The sequence below is a fragment of the Diospyros lotus genome, chromosome 8, assembly GCF_014633365.1.
Source record: "Diospyros lotus cultivar Yz01 chromosome 8, ASM1463336v1, whole genome shotgun sequence".
NCBI lineage: Eukaryota > Viridiplantae > Streptophyta > Magnoliopsida > Ericales > Ebenaceae > Diospyros > Diospyros lotus.
In genome coordinates, this window is record NC_068345.1 from 2,652,237 (window position 1) to 2,668,991 (window position 16,755).

The 16,755-nt window shown below is 35.6% G+C and overlaps 2 protein-coding genes across 2 annotated transcripts; one reads left to right on the plus strand and one right to left on the minus strand.

The window, feature by feature from the left end:
- Window positions 1-4,295: 4,295 nt before the first annotated feature.
- LOC127807264 (sugar transport protein 5) lies at window positions 4,296-7,346 on the minus strand. Its single transcript, XM_052344964.1, has 4 exons — window positions 7,062-7,346; window positions 5,685-6,004; window positions 4,965-5,594; window positions 4,296-4,882 (listed from the first exon to the last, which is right to left on the minus strand). The coding sequence occupies exons 1-4, from the start codon at window positions 7,192-7,194 to the stop codon at window positions 4,460-4,462; spliced, it is 1,506 nt and encodes a 501-aa protein (XP_052200924.1). The 5' UTR covers window positions 7,195-7,346; the 3' UTR covers window positions 4,296-4,459.
- A 5,895-nt stretch (window positions 7,347-13,241) lies between these two features.
- On the plus strand, window positions 13,242-13,880 carry LOC127807703 (uncharacterized). Its single transcript, XM_052345742.1, has one exon. It carries the CDS (start codon window positions 13,242-13,244, stop codon window positions 13,878-13,880), a length of 639 nt encoding a protein of 212 aa, XP_052201702.1.
- Window positions 13,881-16,755: the final 2,875 nt, after the last annotated feature.

The window sequence follows — 16,755 nt, forward strand, 5'->3', positions numbered from 1 at the left end:
TTCGTCAAGGATGACAACAATCATGGCGTAAATAGAAGAAGTCTTACAAGATCAAAAACAATTAACAAGTACATGAGCGTAAGCCCTCCGATATTTAAGTTAGACAATGACATGGTGATGATGACAGATATAATGTGTTATGTGTAGAAAAATATAAAAAGTAATATGATAGATACGCAGTGATGTGTAATCTCTAAAACATTTCTAGATGCGTGAATGTGCTGGAGTCAAATGTCTAAAAGAGTCTCCAGAATTTGGGAAAAAAACCCCTAAAATGAAAGAGTCGATGGGTATTTAAACTTGACGGTCGGTGACTATAAGAACACATGAGACTCATGTGCAGAGGTGCGGTGAGCTTTTCCATGAAAACGTGATTTTTTTCACCGTACTCAACGTGATCCAGGATTTAAGCTTGGAAGGGCCTTTGAGAAAAACCCCTATCATAGGAAAGGTTCCTCGAAAGAAAAATGACCTAAAATAGGCGAGTCATGTTGCTACAAGGTAATGTGGGGTAATACAAGTAGACGTGTCTCATTGAATTCTTTCCAAGAGCATGGCTAAGTAAGGGGAAACTATAATATGCAAATATGAGAAACTAGTTCCCAACGAATGATGGTTCTTCAAGGGCATATGGTCAGACCTTAAAAAGGTTCTCTTTGAAATGATGTTTGTTTTTAGTCCATTGACTATTTTGAAGGGACTTTCTGATGGATGCCCTGGTTCCCGGAAGGGTGATTTTTGCCTAACTATCACAGGATAGAAGGTAGAAATCGGGATTGTGAAGAACACTTCACTGGTTACGTTTTTGATTTTTCATTAGCCTCAAATGAAAGGAGATCAAAGCCTTATATAGTGGCTGGCAATGACCCCTTAGATGCCTAAGTACATGAATGCAGATTTGTAACTTAAGCATCTACATGAATGCAAGCAATAATGCAATGCATCAATGTTGGAAATAAAGAGATACATGAATACTGAAAATAAAAGAGCAATTAAAGGAAATACATAATGTATGCAATTATGTATCTATTAAAGGAGTCAGATCAAGTGAACTGACTTGGCTCTTGGTCTTCATCTAATGGTTGGACGAAATGGGCTGATGGGCCTGCTGGACTGGGCTTGTGATGGGCCAGGTCTGGTGGGCTTCATCATGCTGGGCTAGGCTGGCCCTTTGTGGCTGCACTGTGGGCTGACTGTGCATGTTGGTGCTGGGCTGGGGCCCCAGATGGCGCCTGCTGGTGCACTGCTTGGTAGGTTAGGGCCTCACTTGGCGCAGCATGCTTGTCACTGCTATCGGGTCGCTGAGAACTCTCGCCAATTGCGCCAACTCCCGTGCTGCTGTCCGAGCCGGGTACGGCCTGAGCCTCAAGGGTTGAAACTTGAGATCCTAACACTTTCCCACATGGGACATGCAACAACACCTTTAAAAATAGGGAAATTATATTGACAGCCCAACAAATTACTCTTCACAGCCCATTCCATGCAAAATTATGCATTAATTTTCAACTTCCCATTTTAATCCCAACCCATTACCTTCTCCGACCACCGCCTTAGGTCTCTCTTTTTCTCCCGCACCATATACACATACAAACACATACACCATATATATATATATACACACTCACACACACATACATATATGTATGTGTGTGTGAGTGTGTATATATATATATATGGTGTATGTGTTTGTATGTGTATATGGTGCGGGAGAAAAAGAGAGAGTTGAGGCGATGGTCGGGGTGGTTAGAGGAGGCAATAGGTTGGGGTTAAAATAAAAATTTAAAAATTAATGAATAATTTTGCAAGGAATAGACTATGAAGAATAATTTGTCAGACTGCTAATAGAATTTCTCTTAAAAATATGCCTATCAAACTTTTAAAACTACCCTCCAATTCTACTCACTCTTGTAAAAGATTCTCTCTCATCTTCTATCTTCATCGGCCAACTCTTTCTCTCTCTCATCCATAAGGTTAACCTCATATGCAATGATCATTAACAAGATTTTTCTTATTTTCTCCTGGAGTATGTTGCGAACAAGCGATACATACATACATATATATTTTTTGTAAATAAAATTTGTTTAAGAGAATATAAATATGTATTTACTTTGTATTTATTTATTTTTTAGAAATATATTTATATATATATGATTTGTTTGTATATCTACCTACATATATTTAGGGATGACAATTGCAATCGAAACACTGGGAAACTGAATCGAAATCAAACCAGTCAATGTGGTTAAAAGTCGTTTAATGGGTAATTGTTTGATTTGGGCAAAAATCGAATATTATTTCAACGAGTATAGTTTGATTATAGTTTTCACTAAATTCAAATCAAAACCCGAACTGAATATGTGGATAAGTGAACTAAACCGAACCGAATATACATATATAATAGATATTTATTTATTTAATATATTATATATACACATAATATATATTGACTAATATATTTTTTTATAAGTATTTTACCTAATGCATTACAAATATATAAAATATTTAACATTTATAAAGTAATTAACAAATAAAAATAAAACTTAATCTTAAATTATTTTATTTTTATCAATCAAATAATTATATCCAAAAAGTTTGAAGTTAATTTATAACTTTATGCAAGAAAAATGTAACTTTATTAGAGTTTGTCTTTGTTTGTTATGGAGTTGTCAAAATTTTTTATGAATGCCATTTGCAAGAGTTTGTTTTTGATTGTTGGTATGGATCAAACTAAAAAAATCATGGTTAAAATTGAAAACGAATGGTTTGGTTATGATTTTTAATTTTTAAAATCAATGGGTAATAGTTTGGTTTTGGTTTTAGTAGTATAAGTTAAGTTTGGTTTGGTTATGATTTTGACAAAAATCGAAACCAAATCGAACCATTACCAACCCTACATATATTTAGATTTCTAGATTTTTTTATATTTGTATTTTAGAAAATATATTTTATATTTATATATACTTTTTTAGAAAATATAAATATATGTTTACTTTATTTGGCAAATATATAGTTTTATATATTTCTATTTTATATTTATTTTTTTGGTAATTATTGTTATTTTTACTTTTGATATTATTTTGATGATGAAAAAATTTCGTGACTTTGGATTTTTAAAATTTTCAAAATAAAATACATTTTATATATTTAAAAGTTAAAAATGAAAAATCCCATTATTACCTAAAGATAATGTTTGATACAAATGTGTTGTCAATGCATACAAAATCATCAATGGCAAATTTGTCGTATTGGAAACATCATTTATGCCATCCAAGAAAAACAATTTTGAAATCAAATAAATTGGCGTATATAGTATATCAAAGCCATACCATCTTTTTAAAAGATTCAAGGCAAAATTGTCGATAATTGTTTATCTCTCATCGATTGTTTTGTGCCTTAGACAAATAAGTTGAAAAAGTGTTCAAAAACTGTCGACCTTTTTGAGAATAAAGTTGATCACTTTTAGCTTTGAAAGAAAAACAGTCGATAGACAGTTCTTGCAAATTGTCGACAAAAGATTTTTCACACTCTTTGTTATTTTTGTGTAAGTTTAAAAACTGTCGAAAGCCACAATATAGTGTCGACCTTTTCCAAAAACAGTCGACTTATTGTTTAAAATATTTGATCGTTTGTTGAAAGAAGTCGACATATTTTCAAAAATATCTAATGTTTGCTAAAGCCAAGATAAATTTTCAAATTTCTCGATGGAAATAATCGACCGATTAGAGAATATGTTAATAGTTTCTTCATTGACAATTTGTGCAAATATCAAAGTTATATCATTCTTCTTCAAGTACTCAAAATATTTTATTTTTCTCTCAAAGGGCTACATATATCATTTATATAATTCTGTTTTAACTTTTATATATTTATTTGAGAGACATTGTAACTAAGAGATATATCTCTTAAATCATCTCCTTATAATTGTTATTGTATATTTCCTATCGATATATCTAGAGGGCTTACTTGGTGCAAGTTGAAGGTTGTAATTGCCTAGATGGTTGCTAAAAAACCTACTTGAATTTGAGTGGAGATTTTAGTGATTTTTGAAATTCTTAATAAAAAGTTAAGATAATGGATTAGGCTGGATTAAGTTGAATTACTATAAATTGCTTGTATCAATTTTGTTATTCGCTTTGATTTTTCCAAGTTTTTCAAATTTTGATTCATACTTATTGTTTCATTATATTAAAACCAACTTTCAAGTAATTTTTTTTTGAAACTAGGTCTAATTTTTAAAACACTCAATTTACCATGGGTGTGTGGTGACATATTTGTGCTAATATAACAATTACATATTAATTTGTAGATATATATTTATATTTTTGGTAATTACTGATTATTATATATATTGTAATTTCTAAACATGCAGAGGTAACGATAAATAAGAAAGAAGAAGATTTTATGCGGGTAGCCGTGGCATAGGACCTGGATACAACACCTCCGGGCAGCAGTTTAATTACTAGGACTGAGCCTGAACGAATCTCCGCCAGTACCAATGCCGCTCCCAAACCGCGCCCATGGAGTTGAGAGCAATGCCTTTGGTCTCCGGCACGAAGAGCAGAACGAAGACGGTCATGGCACCGATCCAGCCGGCGTAGAAGAGGAAAGCGCCGAATTTGAAGTGGCAGAGCATGCTCAAGAAGGTCTGGCTCAACACGAACGTGGTGGCGAAGTTCACGGCCACGCTTATGCTCTGCCCGGTGGTCCGGATCTTCATCGGGAATATTTCGCTCGGAATCAGCCAGCTTAGAGGCCCCCAAGACCAGCCGAACCCGGCGGCGTAGACGCACATTAGCACCAGCACCAGTATGGCGCTCCCCTTGGAGATGTGCTTCTCGCCGGAAACGCCCGTCGTCTCAGCGAGCACGCAAGCCACCGCCACCTTCGTTAGTAAAATTTTAAAAATTGAAACAAAGTTAGTATGTTTTTCTGGATTGGAGGCAGAGGAAACCTAAATTGCATACCTGACTGATGAACATTTGAGCGCCGCCCTGCAAGAACAGAAGCCTCCGTCCGAAGCGGTCGACAACCACCGTGGACACGAGGATGGAGCCGAGATTAACCAATCCAAGTATAATCGCCGCTATCAAAGCCGACTCGCTCCCGAATCCCACTGACTGAAACAGAGCCGGCGCGTAGAAGGCAATGATATTAATTCCGGTGACCTGTTGGAAGAACGGTATCGAGACGGCCATAACCAAGTGAGGCCGATGCTGCCGCTCAAATATGCTGACGAACGGCTCCTCCCTCGCCGCCTTGGCCATCTCGCTCCACTTGACTAAATCGGCTAGCTCGGCTTCAATGTCGGCGCTGCGGCCGCGGACTTTGCGCAGAGATCGCCTGGCCTCGTCCAGCCGACCGCGCTCCACGAGGCTGCTTGGAGATTCTGTGATCAAGAGTGCGCCGACTGTCATGATGGCGGCCGGCACCCCCGCGAGGCCTAGGGAGAGTCGCCAGCCGTAGCTGAGGCGGGCGGCGCCGTAGTTCAAGCAATTGGCTGTAACGACTCCGATGCCGATGAAGAATTGGAAGCCGGTGTTGAACGCTCCGCGCCATTTCGGCGGCGACATCTCCGAGAGGTAAAGAGGAGTTGCCTTCATTGTTACAATGTTAATGATGAAGTTAACAAAACGTTTAACTATTGCACCTATTACTTTACCAACTCCAAATCCAATTCCAGTTACCTGGTTAGTGAAGCCAACCCCAAATCCGAGCAAGATTCGACCCAGAATGAGCATAGCAACGTTCTCAGCGCCACCGTTGACGGCAGCGCCGGCTAGAAAGGTGCAACCTCCGAGCACCATGGTGTTCCTGCGGCCCAACGCCGCCGTGAGGCGACTGGCCGCCAAGGATGCGACCAATCCCGCAATGTATAGCGAAGACGTGAATGCCGTCAAAGCTTGGCTGTCGTACACGCAATACACGTTTGTCTTGGCCTCAGCTTCCTTTCTTAGTATCGATGGGAAGAATTTGTGGAGAAATGGCTTCATTGTTGTCACACCCCCTAAAAATAAAAAATAAGAATTTTTTTAGCCCAATTTGATAAAAAATAATAAAATTAAATTTTAACCAAAAAAAAAAAAAAGATTTTAAATTGGGGTTGAGACTGAGATGGTATGTATTTACCATGCCCTAATTTGGCTCAACAAATATAAATATTGTTAAATTATATTTATATAGTTATTATAAACTTTATTTATATTTTTACTATTGTTTATTATTGTTATGAAGCTATTATTTTATTTATATTCTTTTTTTAGTTAAGTAAATTTTATTTATATTCGTGACACTTTAATTTATTGTTGATAGTACTCTGATTTTATTTTTAACTTTGAATGATTTGGATTTTTTTAAATAAACTTTATAAGGCAAGTTTAAGACATCGGGGTTGAGATGGGGGAATAATACCCGACCCGACCCGACCCTGACAAGAAATGCCAACTACCACGAGGTCCACGACATCTGGTAGGTGGTTTCTCTCAATTTGGTAGATGGCTTGCTATTACCACTCACCTAGCAGTCAATGAATAATACTTCAACTAAATCGTTTTTTAAACAAAAGAATATTCAGAAAATCAAAGAGACAGCAGCATAATCAGGGGCGGATTTCCCCCGCCGGGGGGGGGGGGGGCGCGGCGGGGCTGCAGCTCTGCCCCAGATCCGCTCCTAATGGAGAGTAATGTAATGACTTTTATTAGTTATCTAAAACATTAGGAGAAACCTCAATTAAGTGTTATTTAAGATAATATTATTTTATTCCTATTTCAGATTTAATATCTCAAATTAGATGTCAGGGGTCTCCTAAAGGACAGTCTTCTTTGGCGGGAAAATGAGGAAGAAAAATACCATTAATTCGGGATTTAATAAGAGAGCAGGGCTTATAAAATTCAAATTTATAAATTCTCAAAGACCACTTGGCTAAGGTTATTTTGATGATACTTTCTGTAAAGAAATTCTTCAAAAGAAAAGTCAAACGCGTTCTTCACCATTCAAGGGATGGATAGATTCAAAAGAGAGACGAAAATGAAGAAAGACTCAGGGCAGGAAAGAGGAGAGGAGACCTGAAATTCCAATATCGTAGCCGAATATCAGGCCGCCGGAAGCAGCAACGATGCAGGTGATCACAACGGATGCAGTCAACCGGCCGGTGAAGCTCCCGGCGTGGCCATCCCCGGCGAAACCCCCTCCGGCCATTTTCTCTTGTCTTGCCGCCTCAACTTTTTGTCTCTCTCACTCTCCCTTTTTCTTTCTTTCTTTCTTGAGATCCAGACGCGCACTTTAAAAATGACTTGCACTCAGAGCACCACAAAGCTGTCCAGTTCACTTCCCATTTTGGGCTCCGTAGGCAGCCGAAATAGGTGACGCTATTGGTTGACAGTTTGTACAAAGTTGTTGACTCAAAATTGCGTGTAATACTCTCCAAATATATGAAAAATGCAGTGATTACCACTTAATTTTCATAAATTATAGAAATCTCCTTTATTTTTGTGGTGTTATCACACTGTTAGTAGACTAAATATTAAAATTTGACCAGACTAGCCATTTGATTTCTTTTTTCATTTCTGATTTACCCTTTTTAAAATAGTAAACAAAAATTGAAAAAAAAATTTAACAAACTGCCAAGGATAGGAATAGTAAAGGGCTGAAATCTTTTATGTAAGAGGTTTGCAAATGAGTTGCAAAATTGAGAAACTGAATCCGACTTTAAGGAAGAAAATTTGTCTGGTTCAAGTTTTGTGAGATGTTTCTATCTTAATATCTTTTTTATTTTTTATTACTATTCATGTTTAGTTCAAGACTTTGACAAATCAAGGATCTTGATCCCATTTTAGCTTGTAGAGCAAAAAAAAATCAATAAAACCAAAACCCAAATCAAAGTTAATTAAAAATCAAACCAAAATGAATTGTGTTACAAATGGGAAAACTTTTTATTAATCTTAAGCCATTTCATTCTTTTCTCTGGATTTGGAAAACTCTTCTTTCAACTTGAATCATATTTCTCTCTTTATGCCTATCTATCTCTCTCAAAAAATTTGTTTGGTTCAAGTTTTGTGAAAGATGATTCAATTTTAGTATCTTTTTTTATCATTATTCATATTTAGTTCACAACTTTGGCAAATCAAGAATCTTGATCCCATTCTAGTTTGTACATAATGTAAAAAAAAAAAAAAAAAAATCAATAAAACCAAAATTGGAATCAAAGTTAATTAAAAATTGAACCAAAATATACCCAAAATGAATTGTGTTAAAAACATGAGAACCTTTTATTAATCTTAGGTCCTCTCTCTCTTCTCTCTTGATTAGAAAAACCCTTCTTTTAATCTTAAACATCTTTCTCCTTCTATGTCTATCTGTCTCTCTTTCTCGCCTCTCACTTTGTCTCTTTCATTCTTAGGTTCTTATTCCTTGTAGTTTTAACTTTTCCATTTCGTTAATATGTAAATATCAAGAATAACTTTAATTATGTTTATTTGAAATATTTTTAAAAAATAATAGAAAAATTATTGAAAATAGGATCGGATTCCTTCAATCTCCTAAAGTAAGTTATTCTTTTCTAAATTCAATGATAAATTAAGATAATTTTCTCTCTTCTTTCATTATTAAAACATCCAAATAAGAGAAAAGTAACGCAATGTGCCGTATGCACTTCTATCATATTTTAAATTTTGATTAAAAAATTAAGTTAAAAATATAAAAATAAGAAATTTTGGTTCAATTTGATTTTTTTTTTTTAAATGAAAGCATCAACACCCTCTCCTTTCACTCATTCCCATTCTCTCTAGTTATATATTAAGCTTAAATTATAATCAATATCTTTAAAATTTAATAAAAGTACAAGTGGTGTCCCATGAGTATTTAAAAATGACAAGACTTCCTCTATGGTAAATTACACCAAAAATCACAAAATTTTGGCTTTTTTTTCAATTTGGTCACTAAATTTTAATTTTTTGCAAAATGATAACAAAATTTTAAAATATTTTGTAATATAGTTACTAAAGTGATTTTTTGATGATTTCTAACTAAAATTGTTACGTGGCAATGATGTGGCCATTACCACATTAGCAATTTTGGTGAAAATTATCAAAAAATCACTTTAGTGACCATATTGTAAAACATTTTAAAGTTTTGTTATCACTTTGAAAGAAATTAAAATTTAGTAATCAAATTAAAAAAGACACCAAAATTTTGTGACCTTTGATATGATTTACCTCTTCCTCTACCATGCATTAAAAAGATTAAGACTTAACCGTTTGCATTTTTAAAATCAATCTCCCTATCTATTTCAAGACCTTAGCATTAGGATTCAACCAACGTTGGAGACAGACTATCAATTACAAAAGAAAATATGATCATCATCATTGTTGGAGAAGATGAAAAAAAAAAAAATATAGAATTTATAAAAAAAGTAAGAAAAGAGAAAGTAGCGATGGCCAAACCTACATGGCATCATTATGAACTCCATTGTGATTAGATTTAGTTTTCAACCATGGTTGAAAGTTAAAAATTTTTCTTTTTTTTTTTCCGTCAATCTGTCGTGACTAAATAAACCCACTAGGTTGTACCATAATCGAAGTAGGTTTAGCCATGGTTGGCTCAACCATGGTAGCTGAAATAGAATAGGAAAGCAGGGAGGGGTGTGGAGGGAAACGAGAAATTAGGATATTTTTTATATTTTTAAATGATTAACTAATAACATGAGTAAAGTTGTTAATCTCCAGGGTAGAATTAGTGATTTTCAATGATAACAAATGCAATATTTCTTAAACGAATGGTCTTTTGAAAAATATTTTTAAATGCTCTAATCTTATATGAAAAAAAAGCAAATATTTTTAGTTTTCTTTGTGGTGTTTTGGTAAATTCAAATGCTTAAAACGATCATATGTTTTCATTAAAAATATTTGCTAAAAGTTTTAGAAGTCAATATTAAATTTTATTAAATTAATTACAGTTTAGTCGACCAAAATTCTATTTTAGTCAACCAAGCTTGGGGCAACGATACTACAACAAATTTTGAATTAAGAGGCATTTAAAAATATCTTAATAGATAGTTTATTGGGGCATTTTAACCATTAGGGCACTAATAATAATGCCCCGTGTAACTGTGCCCAAAAACGTATTGAGACACTTACAAATGTCTCAAAAACAACTATAAATTTAAGTTTATTGTGGCACTTAAAAATGCCTAAAAAATCACTATAAATTTATTTTTTATATCCCCCATAAGACCTTCTCTTAACTCTAACTTACTTCTCCCTCAGCTTGAACCCTGAACCTTTCATTCTTCTTGGACACGTGTAACCACCTAATCTACACATCATCTTATTAATATATGTGCTTATATTTATTTTTATAGTATGTCTAAGTTTCATTAGAATTATTCTATTGGGGCACTTAAGATTTGTCTATTAGGGCACTTCATCAGAATGTCTTGTTAGAATTATTTTAATGGGGCATTTCAAAAATTCTGCCCTATTAGATTTATCTATTAAGACACTTATATTTGTCTATTAAGGCATTTCATTGTCGTGCCTCATTAGAATTGTTTTATTGGGGCACTTCTTTAAATTGTGTCTTAAAATGGTATTTTATAGGGCACTTAATTGTTGTGCCTCATTAAAATTATTGTATTGGGATACTTTTTTAGATTGTGCCTTAAAATGGTATTTTAGATGACACTTTCTAAAAAATACCCTAAAAAAGATGCCTCAACAAATCATTTTTGTTGTAGTGCGAGGGTTTTCTTCAAAGAACTAGTTTGGTTGACCAAAGCGTATGTATAGTCAATTAAAGTTGGACAACAAATTTTGTAAACTTTATGTAGTTGAGTTTAGTCAACCAAACTTAAGATGTGGTTGACCAATGTTTTTTAATACAATTTAGAACAATTTTTTAGTCTATTAAAGTTGGGCTCATGTGATTAATTTGATAGTCTGTCTTTGGCTGCTGATAGCTTTGTATTCAGGGTTTTAGACACCAGTGTATGTACTTTATGTAGGCCTCAAAGACCATATATGTGTATATATGCATTTATGTTATGGTTGAGTAACGTGTTATATAACCACATGGTATGGATTGTATGTGGTTTATGTATATATGATGCATGTGATTAAATGGGCCTTGTGTGCCAATCTATTACACATGTACATGGTTATCTTATGAGATTGAAAATGTATTTTGATAAATTGTAAGAAATTATATTTTTTTTGAGGATGTTGTTGTCAAGTGTAGAAGGCATAAATCCAATTGATGTCTAGATGTCAGGTAATAATTTTTCCTTGACTTCGAGTTATTCATACATTCATATATCGATCTATTGATATTTTCCTTTGCTATATACTTGTTGAGTCTTGTGACTTATCTTTGTTTGTTTTGTCATTTCAGAAAAGGGGAAAATGGTTAATTGAGGTGAGTCCTGGTTAGATGTGTACAGAGATGTCCCACTCTCAAGATCCATGAGTATAGTTCTGAGGGCATGAGTAGAGTATTTCATTATGTATCTAAAATCTTTGTGCCCTTATTTTGAAAATGTATGGGTGGTAAGCCGAAGATGATGGTGTAAGAAATGTTGTATAATTTATTTTGGCTCCTATTGTTAGTGAGAGAATTTGAAAATGAAAAATTTTGAGTGATTTTGTATCTGTATCCATTTTGAATGAATATTCCCTCGAACTTCCTATGCTAACGGGTAAATCCGAGAACGAGTCTTGACATTTCAAGTGCATTCCACAATTCAATAACAATTTTAGTAGTGCAAAAAATATTATAGATTTCTTTTGACAATGCACTCAAAATTCTACCATGGCACAAATAATCTTTTTCGTCAAAATCATCAATAGTACTACTAGTGTCAAGGTCCACTTACGCCCACCTTAAGTTCCGGTAAAGAGAGCTCACTGCATTATTGGAAAGAGATTATTACAGGCTCAATATACAAACCTCACTCTCGTATACTCACTGTACAAATAAATAACTCTCTAATCAAAGGTGCCCCATAACCACAAAACTACATATTAGAGGTAAAACCCTAGAGAGAAAAGGTTTGTATCAAACCTATATAGAGAGAAAATATTTGCAGAGAATGAAAGCAAACCCTAAAAGAGGCAACACAAATTGGAGGCTATGCATTCTCTAATCTCGAGGCACTGTAGAAAATAAATAGAGGAAAACAGTTGTGGGGATGCGATCGTATATAGGCAACAACGACGATCGGAATGGAAGCAGGCAAAATAACAAAGGAAGAGAAGGCACGCCTTGATAAAATGGCAAGGGAGGGTTGCCGTTTTGGCCGTCCAACTCATGGGCCCAAAACGGCAACGTTTTGGGCAGCCAGTGCGGGTTGCCAAATGACCATCCTGCCCCTGCAAAACGACGCCGTGGAAGCTTCATATAATTCCAACAGTGGAAGACATGTGGCTGGCATAGGGGGGCCACGCGTGGAATTAAGGGAGATAGTGGCATGCATGTGCAACCCAATGGCAAGAGGAAGACTTTTGAGAGTTAGTGGCATTCCACCATCTCTCCTAATTCCCTCCCCATGCAAGCCATTTCCTCCCTCAAGCAACAGGGCTCCCTTTGCCATTAAGTTGTATATTGGAATCAGAAATTTCAATTTTGAACTCTTGCTCTCTTAGATATTTTATTACTATAATTGTAAATTTTCATTAATTTGTAACTGTTGTTGGAAGTTGGAATGTCCGATTGGAAGATGGAATACACTCTTATCCGTGCTTTTATTGTTTTCTTTTTGAATGATTATTAAGAATTAGTGTCACGTTGCTTATACTTAATTTGTTAACTTCAGAATTTTGATAGATGCTATGAAATTTCTTATCTACTATTAGATTAGATCATAATGGCAAGCACTTCTGGACAAGGGTCCGATTCAAAGAGGAGCTACAGGCTGTTAATTGAGAATTATTCCAAGAATCTTGAAGATAAAGCTTAATTGATTAGGAAGTTGATAAGTTCTCTGGATGCATGTATTAAGTCTCTTAGGAATTTGAGTTATTATTAATATTCTAGTCCACATTCATAGCATTAATATATTACGTCACTAGTATATAAATGGCTTTGTAACTCTCATTTGATTGCAATGGAAAGATGTTTATGTTTTAACAGAGAAATCTGGCAGAGTTGTATTTTCTCATTTTTGCTTGGTGTATTTGCCAACATATTTCATCTTTAATTGACAAGTGGTATCAGAGCCGTATTCTTAAGGGATCTGTTCATTTAACTCCAAAATGTCTTCAAGTGAGCAGATTGGGTCTGGTCCTCCAAGGTTTGATGGTAACAACTACCATTTATGGGCTTTCAGGATGGAAGCATATCTCGAAGCCCTCAATCTATGGGAAGTAGTGGAGCTTGATTCTAATCCACCTCCTCTACCTGCAAATCCTACTCTCAATCAAATTAAAATTCATGATAAGGCAAAGCAAAGGAAACCAAAAGCTTTGACCTGCATTCACCAGGCTGTCTCTGAGGCAGTTTTCACAAGAATTATCAATATTAAGTCTCCAAAGGAAGTGTGGGACAAACTGAAGCTGGAATTTGAAGGCAACGACAGAGTGAAGTCTGTCAATTTAAGAACTTTAAGGAGGGAATTTGATCTCATGAAAATGAAGGAAGGAGAAAGTGTTAAAGAATATACTTCCAGGCTACTTGATGTGGCAAACAAGATCAGATTTTTGGGCCAAGATTTTTCAGAAGAAAATATTATTGAAAAAATTCTTGTCAGCCTACCAACGAAGTATGAATCGAAGATTTCAGCCATTGAAGAGTCTATTGATCCCAAGACTCTTGGTATTTCAGAACTGATCAGTAAGCTCTATGCCTTTGAAAAAAGGCTAAGCATTAGAGATGAAGAAGATGATGTCGAATGAGCATTCCAAGCAAGGGACAAAGGCAAGCAAGACAAAAGATATGGCAAGAAACCTGCAAAAGGAAGTTCAGACAAAGGGAAAGGCGTGCAGATTTCTGCAGATTCAGACAAAAAGTCAACCTATCCACCATGCAAACATTGCACTAGAACAAACCACAAAGAGGAAGATTGCAGATACAAAGGCAAGCCTCCCATTCAATGTAGGTTTTGCAACAAGGTGGGCCATTTTGAAAAACATTGCAGACTGAAAAAAGCTCAAGGCAAAGGGGGGGCAACTCAACAAGCAAATATCACAGAAGAAGAAGAAAATGAGCCTGAAGCAAAGGTATTTCTTGCCTCGCAATTATCTAAAACTGATTCTCATACATGGCTGGTTGATAGTGGTTGCACAAGTCATATGGCAAAGAAGGAGAGTCTATTTCATAGCCTGGACAAGTCTGTAAAGATCAAAGTCAGACTTGGAAATGGTCAATTTGTTGAAGCTGTTGGAAGGGGAACTATTTTGGTTCAAACCAAGGTTGGGCCAAGATATATTAATCAGGTTCTTTATGTCCCCTCACTCTCTCATAACCTCCTAAGTGTGCCTCAAATGCTAGTGAATGGTTATTCAGTTCTTTTCAAAGGAAATACATGTTACATCTATGATAAAGAAGGCTCTTTAACTGCAAGGATGCCTATGATCAACAAGTCCTTCATGTTAAATTTTAATATCCAAAAGGAAGATGCATGTAATGTAACTGTTGATGAATCCAAGTTGTGGCATTGTAGATTTGGTCATTTTCACTATAATGCTCTTTCTAAATTATGTAAGGAAGGCATGGCAAGAAATATGCCAGATGTAATGATCCCAAATGAAGTGTGTGGGGTTTGTCAAATGGGGAAGCAACACAAACTTCCATTTCTTGTTGAAGCCACATGGAGAGCGAAGAACAAGCTTGAACTCATTCACAGTGACCTTTGTGGTCCCATGAAGAAGGAATCCTTGAACAAGAATAAATATTTTGTCCTTTTTGTGGATGATTATACTCGGAGTACCTGGATCTATTTTATCAAAAGTAAGTCACAAGCTTTTGATGTTTTCAAGAAGTTCAAAAGGATGGTTGAAGCTCAAAGTGGTTGCAAGATCAAGGCTCTCAGAACTGACAACGGTTTTGAGTTTAACTCCACAGAATTTAAAGAATTTTGCAGTAAGTATGGTATTTCGCATCAACTCACAACTCCATATACCCTGCAACAAAATGGTGTTGTGGAGAGGAAGAATAGAGTTGTCATGGAGATGGTAAGATGTATGTTGGCTGAAAAGAAGCTCCCAAATGAATTCTGGGCAGAAGCTGCTTACACAGCAATTTATCTTATAAACAGACTTCCTACTTCAGCCTTAAAGGGAGTTACACCTGTTGAAGCATGGACAGGTCATAAACCTTCAGTAAAGCATGTGAGGATCCTTGGTTCTGGATGTTATGTTCATGTGCCAGCAATCAAGAGATCCAAATTAGATCAAAAGTCTCGACCTGGGATACTCCTAGGTTATGCTCCTATGACTAAAGGTTATAAAGTCTATGATGTGCAAGAAGGAAAGGTCCTTATCACTAGAGATTTGGTGATTGATGAAGGCTCGTATTGGAGTTTTGATGAGAATGAACTAAAGCCACATAAAGATATCATTTCTGAACCCACTCAGGAATTGCAATTTCAACAGCAAAGCAATGAAGATGCAGATGCCAAAGATGAATTTGATAGTCAAGATGAGCCATTAAAGCAAAAAACCAGAAGTCTTACTGATATATATGAGAGCTGTAATTTGGTCATTTCTGAACCAGATTCATATGAAGAGGCTTCTCAAGATCCTAGATGGATTCAAGCTATGGAGGAGGAGCTCTTCATGATCAACAAGAACCAAACTTGGAGTCTTGTAAGCAAACATAAAGGAAGAAAGCCAATTGGTTTGAAATGGATTTACAAGGTGAAAAGAAACCCAGATGGCTCAGTCAACAAGCTAAAAGCAAGATTAGTTGTGAAAGGATATGCTCAAAAGGCTGGTTTGGATTATGGGGAAACATTTGCTCCTGTTGCAAGGCAAGACACGGTTCGACTGCTGGTTGCTTTAGCTGCAAAACTTGGATGGGAAATCTATCATTTGGATGTAAAATCAGCGTTTCTCAATGGTGATTTGAAAGAGGATATTTATGTGGATATTTCTCAAGGTTTTCCAGCTGAGGTAGAAGGTGATAAAGTCTTGAAGCTTCATAAGGCTTTGTATGGGCTGAAACAGGCTCCAAGAGCCTGGTATGGAAAGATTGATGCTTTTTTGTCCAGATGTGGCTTTCAAAGAAGTCTACATGAGGCAACATTATATGTCAAGAAGGGTTCTAACAACAAAACTCTTGTTGTCTCTATGTATGTTGATGATTTATTAATAACAGGAGATGATAAGGATGCACTTCAGCAATTCAAAGCTGAAATGAAAAAGCAATTTGAGATGTCAGATCTTGGAGTTATGAACTACTTTCTTGGAATGGAGATCATGCAAATAGAAAAAGGTATTTTCATGTCTCAATCCAAGTATGCTAAAGATCTGTTGAAAAGATGTAAGATGGAAGACTGCAAGCCAGTCTCAACTCCAATGGCTTGCAATGAGAAGTTATCAAAAAATGATGAAGGTGAAATGGTTGATGCAACCTTTTTCAGAAGCATCATTGGAGGTCTTCTCTTTCTCACACACACCAGGCCAGATATTATGTTTCCTGTGAGCTATTTATCAAGATTTATGCATAAGCCATGTGAAAGGCATCTTAAATGTGCTAAGAGGATTCTGAGATATGTGAAAGGAACCATAAATTATGGTATTTGGTTCAACTCCAGAAATTCAGGGGAGT